Source organism: Bemisia tabaci, chromosome 3, assembly GCF_918797505.1.
Source record: "Bemisia tabaci chromosome 3, PGI_BMITA_v3".
In the NCBI taxonomy this organism is placed as follows: Eukaryota; Metazoa; Arthropoda; class Insecta; order Hemiptera; family Aleyrodidae; genus Bemisia; species Bemisia tabaci.
The window spans coordinates 51,408,073-51,413,554 of record NC_092795.1 but is presented as its reverse complement, the minus strand read 5'-3'; the positions used below and the strand labels follow the sequence as shown (position 1 = coordinate 51,413,554).

Below are 5,482 nucleotides of genomic sequence, written 5' to 3'. Positions count from 1 at the left end.
GATCGGGGTGAGGGGGGGGGGGGGGAGAACAATGACGGAAAAAGATAATGCGGGAGGAAGTGAAGAGTGCTAAACTATGACGTAGCGCCGGGGTTCCTCTTAATTGAATGGGACATTCCTCGCGTAAAATAATAACAGCTCATTACGATGAGGTCAGATTCTCACTCTCGGCAGGCAAGGGTAATTTTCATGCTAGCGGCCGCGACCACTGCCACCATTTTGGGCTGTTATTTTCATGATTTATTCGCGGGACTGTTTCAGAAAATCCATTCTTTTTCCACGCGAGAGTGGCAGCGCTGGACACTATCATCGGCAAATGTCATTCATAAGTTCGTGCCACGGCCCATGCTCTCCGACGGTCATGCTAAGGAAGAACGCCGTATGGTCATTCGAGAGTTGCCATTTGCCCAGATGAAACATGTATTTTTTTGAAAAGTTTTGCATATTTTCCTTAAAATACTCAGATATTCAAGAAATATTTGCGTACAAAATCGTCTAAAAATTTTAAAGAAAAATATCTACATTTTTTATAGTAAATCGGTTTCTTTCAAAGGAGATATGGCAACGTCTGAAGGCTCATACGGCGTTCTTCCTTAGCGCGGCAGCATAGCTTACTACCTATACCATGCGTTATACCGCGGAATGGTGGTTATAATTGACATGTTTCGGGACAGAAATGTACCGTAATGAAGATTCTACGATTTGCAGTTTGCAGTCATAAAAACTAATTTGAAGAAAAAGCTATTTTCAACACTGCCATACTGACGTGTCAACAATGTCGTTACATGCTCTTAGTTTTTTAACAGATTGATGACAAGAAACAAATTTCTTATCACTCTCACGGTCGTAATAGTCCGCGCCATTTTTTAGTTTTACTCAGACGTCTGAGCTCAGTTGTCGTTTTTGTTTTACTACTTTTATTTGAGAAACTGATAGCAATGGAGGTCTAAATATGGTGTTACTTCATTTTCAAGTGGAAAATTGAGGAGATATTGACCAAAATCTTATTGTATCATGTTGAGACTGTGTGTGTGTGTACATCTCTTCATATTTTTGCGTGGAGTGTATTTCATGTACTAATTGTTGAGCGGATGAAAGTTGGAGCTTATTCAAGCGGCAAGTTTGGTTTTCCGGTAATGTGAAAATGAAAGGTTTTCATTATTCGTAAAATAAATAATTTTTCAAATGTAGGAAAGATGGTCGCGATCAGATGGCCTTTGCGACAATGATCTAGTCTTCCTCCTGAAAATTAGAAGGGAATTAAAAAAAAAAAAAAAAAAAAAAAAAAAAAAAAAAAAAACAAAAAAAAAAAAAAAAAAAACCGAACGAAGAGCCAAAAAAAGTCATAGAAACAAATAAGCAAAGCAACAAAAACAACTGGAAAACGAAAGCTGCTTACGTTAATTTTACGAATTATAACTTTTTTCTTACTTATCACACATTCAACTTTCTGTTAGGCTTTTATTGGCATACATTTTCTGAATTTTGAACTCTTCCAATTAGAATGCGATGGCTGAGATTCATTCTGAAAGATTCGATCAAGTGTTTCTCATGAGAAAATTAAGCTAGAGTGCATTATTTGATATTCATTTTTGCTCGCATCAATTGATTTTACTTTGACCAACAAATTTTAATCGCAAATCCTCTTACCAATAATAAAAAAATTATACCATAATCAAATCATTCAGCGCATCCTTAGAGTATGGAGATTTAAAAGCTCGTGCCGCTTTAACTCTATTTAAACCCCTCCTAGAGTCTGCAGCTGCCTTCGAGATGCATTTGTTGAGGCATGTTTTACCATATCTGATGAACGTGTCCCTCGTTTGGGTTGTAGAACTTTTGATGCAGCCTGTCGCTGCTGAGCTACCGTGCAATCGATCACAAATCGAGGAAAGGTTGAAAAAGGCCGATATCATTCCTCACTTTTTCGACAGAGCACCGAAACATGTATTGGAGGTAATAAGCGTATATGTTCGTGAACTGTAAAAAAAAATTTTTCCAGAGGATAATACAATTTACACTCATTTTTGGTTCTGACCGAAACCAGCGATCTTGTATTTCTCCTTTCCTTCGAAATTCGTCATTTCCCCCACGAAAGAACGTAACTCCATTTTAAGGTTGCTATATTTGCCCACGCAAAACGCAGGAGCTGGGGTTTTTCTACCTGGAAATTTCACTGATTTCATCTGGTCTCAAGCAAAAATTAGAAAACATTTTGACAAAAAATGAGCGGGTATGCATTATAGCAAAAAAATTGAACTTTTTGAGTAGAATTTGCAACCTTGGAACGGACTTACGTTCCTTCGTTCGGGAGCTGATGAATTGAGATTGTGACGGACCATTACTCAGCAGATTTAAGCCTCTCATCTTAATTCTTGTACATTGTACGTGTATCAAATCGGTAAAATAATTTTATTTAAAGTATTGAAATTCGAACTGGCAGGTCAGTTTTTCGTGTTTTTTTACCAGTTGCCACAATTAAGAACAGTAAGTTTTGATCCTCAGTGCTTCATTGTGTGATTTTAATGCAATATTAAGTGCAATATTTTAAAGCAACAAAAATTAAATTCATAAAATTATCAAACTCCTCCAACTTTTGGCGGAATATGGGTTTGGAGGCATTGCAATCGAGACGTCTTCTATCCATGTTAATAGACTACTCAATTCACTGTCAAGCAAAAACGTGATGTCTGTTTTTATTTTCGCTCGACATATAACGGTCTAACGGCGAGGGACCACAATTTTTTTCTAAATTATTTTCCAGATCGAATACAACGACAAGGTAGCTGTTGAGTTTGGAAATATTCTTGATTCTTCCAAGGTGAAACGAATGCCTGTTTTGATGAGATGGCCATCGAATTTCACAACTTTTTATACATTAATTATGACAGGTATACATTTCAATTATCTGGATGTAATTTTATGGTGTTGGGAATACGTCCATACAGATTGAAATGAAGTACTTGAATGTTTTTAATTTTTGGTAATATGATACGCTTTAAAAGGAGGAAGCTAATCCAAAACTTTTACTTTATAAGTATCTTTCACAAATCGATACAATTATTTTTTTTCTTTGCGGATCTTCAGATAATTGTCTTTCTAGACAGTGAGGGTATAGTAGTTATTTTTGGTCACTGCCAACTAGGGTGTATCATCGCACACAGCTCAGGCAAGCATAGTGAGTTATCTCGCATGTTACGCAACGTTGCCCCGAGATAGATTTTATGTCTATCCTTTTCCCACTCATTTCTTCTGTCTCATTTTTGTTATTCTTCATGTCAAGCATTCCAGGCCTTATGACATTAATTGATACGAATATCTAATATTTTTACATATTAAAACAAAAATTTAGTGATAAATTTTGAACTTATGTTGAAAGTACAAGTTGATTTAAGTTTTTATCAGTTTTGATTTGGTGATGTTCATGAGGTTTGGTTGAAAGATAATACATTGAAATGCATACACGATGTAATCTTTTTGCTCTCACTATAGCAAAGGCCAATATACATGTTAAAATAAAACGGGAATCATATTATTTCAACGATAGAGTCAATTTTTATTTGTTTTTATAGATCTTGATTCTGATGTGAGCCGACGGCCAAGTAAATACAAGGAGTGGCAGCACTGGGTTGTCGGGAATATTCCTGGACACTTTCATCAGATGGGAGAGACATTGACACCCTATATGGGGGCAATGGCTCCCCATTGGCTAGAGTTTAAGAAAGGTACACGCGACTTTAAGTTTCATAGTACACACAGTATTTATCATGAAATCAGACGTATATCGAAAAAAGGAGGCAACCACGCAACAGTGATTGAACTGCAAGTGGAAAAAAGATTTCCATAATTTCTACATTCTTAGTAATTTAAGAGATATATCACTATACGATAAAAAGCTTTCTCTTTTTTAATATTTTCCCCCATTTTCTCTCTGCTTGGTTCTTAATATACAAATGTCTAGATTTTCCATTTATTATAAATCTTTGATTTTAGGTCATCACAGATTCGTATTCTCTGTTTATATGCAAAAGAAGGGGAAAATATACTTTACTGCACCTCGTCTTCCTGCACTGTAAGTATTAAACAATTTCACTCTTGCGTAGATTAATGTACCCTTAATTACACATCATTTCAATTACTTGCCTATCTTAAAAAATGATGTTCTCAATATAATTTTAGGTTCGAAACACGACGAACAAATTTCTCGACTCGCCATTTTGCGGAGGAGTACGAGTTGGGACAACCAGTGGCGATCAATTATTTCTTAGTTCAACCTAGAGAGCCAACTGCACGGCCGAGAAGGTGGAAACAACAATTATTATAGAATGCTTGCTGCAATTTAAAAAAAAATCCAAGGGATTATTTCATTCTATGATTTAATGATTTACATCTGAACAGTCATTCATTCGTTCAGCCGTAAGGATTTAACCAAAAAATATGTTCACAATGTGTCAAAATAAGATTGACGAAACCCCAGTAACACCAATCCATAAAAATTAAGTATTCATTTTTGATTTTTTGACACAGAGCGTCAGTTCATTGAGATTGAGGTATATCGCGACTCTGTAACTTCAATTCCACATAACTTTTTAGACATATGTGTGCCTATAGTGTGTGTAGAGCGCTAATTACTTGGCGTCAGTGTTTCATTACTGGAAAAATTATGGGTACATAAAAATAGCGCTTTGCTTCATTGGTAAATTATAATTTTTATTTTTATATTTTACTTGCAAAATTTTACTTGCAATGGACCACTAGACAAGGTAAGAATTTAAGCAATTTGATACATGTTTCTTAACCAGAATTTCACGTAAAACACGATTCACACAACGAAAATTACTGAAACCAACTCCTAAGGAAGATATTAACGTTTTTATTTCACATTGGTTACGAGGAATTTGAACTGCCCGCTCACAAGAAACTCAAAGCTCTACGCGAGTCAAATCACGCACTACAATGGTTTCAGCAAGCTTCTCAATCGAGCAATGTTCATTTCCCACCACGTGTTCTTCAAACTATTAGCACTTTGCTATAGCTGAGCCAAAGCGTAAAGATCGAGATTGCCAGATTTTTATATCGCAGAGACTGTCATGATAATGTTTAGCGCGCGATGTGAATCACGTAGAGCATTGAGTTTTCATGAGCGGGTGGTTTGAATTCACGCATCAAGAAACATTAAATATCTTCGTAAGGAATTGATTTCGGTAATTTTTGTTGTGCGCATTATGTTCTACGTGAAATTTTAATTACAGAACATGTATCAGAATGCTGAAATTCGTACCTTGTCTAGTGGTCCATTGTGTCAATTGGACCATTACTTAACTATCCAAAGACAAGGTCCTCTGTGGTAGGCCCCGGGAGTATTGGCGAATGTGCGAAAATGTAGTTTAGTTTTTTATTTTTAAATGTTTTTTTTTATTTTTTATTTTTAAATGTTAGAATGACCTTAAAAGACTTAAAATTTGAGTGATTCTTTTCCGTA

General features: G+C 35.7%; 1 protein-coding gene across 4 annotated transcripts; it reads left to right on the top strand.

Annotated features, from left to right (window-relative positions):
- Positions 1 to 893: 893 nt before the first annotated feature.
- LOC109036252 (protein D3) lies at positions 894 to 5,482 on the top strand. Of its 4 annotated transcripts, none has more exons than XM_072298562.1 (6): positions 895 to 1,133; positions 1,763 to 1,956; positions 2,765 to 2,891; positions 3,573 to 3,725; positions 3,994 to 4,072; positions 4,180 to 5,482. In XM_072298562.1, exons 2-6 carry the CDS (start codon positions 1,774 to 1,776, stop codon positions 4,322 to 4,324), a joined length of 687 nt encoding a protein of 228 aa, XP_072154663.1. In that variant the 5' UTR covers positions 895 to 1,133; positions 1,763 to 1,773; the 3' UTR covers positions 4,325 to 5,482. The 4 variants fall into 4 exon arrangements, with proteins under 4 accessions (XP_018905852.2, XP_072154663.1, XP_072154662.1 ...); XM_072298561.1 differs by having other exon boundaries at positions 896 to 1,133; positions 1,754 to 1,956; XM_019050306.2 differs by having other exon boundaries at positions 897 to 1,133; positions 1,835 to 1,956.

Excerpts from the sequence above, each read along its gene's own strand:
- LOC109036252 (XM_072298562.1), top strand. The coding sequence starts at position 1,774 with ATGCATTTGTTGAGGCATGTTTTACCATATCTGATGAACGTGTCCCTC. Across the intron at positions 2,892-3,572 it reads TTATACATTAATTATGACAG|ATCTTGATTCTGATGTGAGC; the intron begins GTATACATTTCA and ends TTGTTTTTATAG. Across the intron at positions 3,726-3,993 it reads TTGGCTAGAGTTTAAGAAAG|GTCATCACAGATTCGTATTC; the intron begins GTACACGCGACT and ends CTTTGATTTTAG.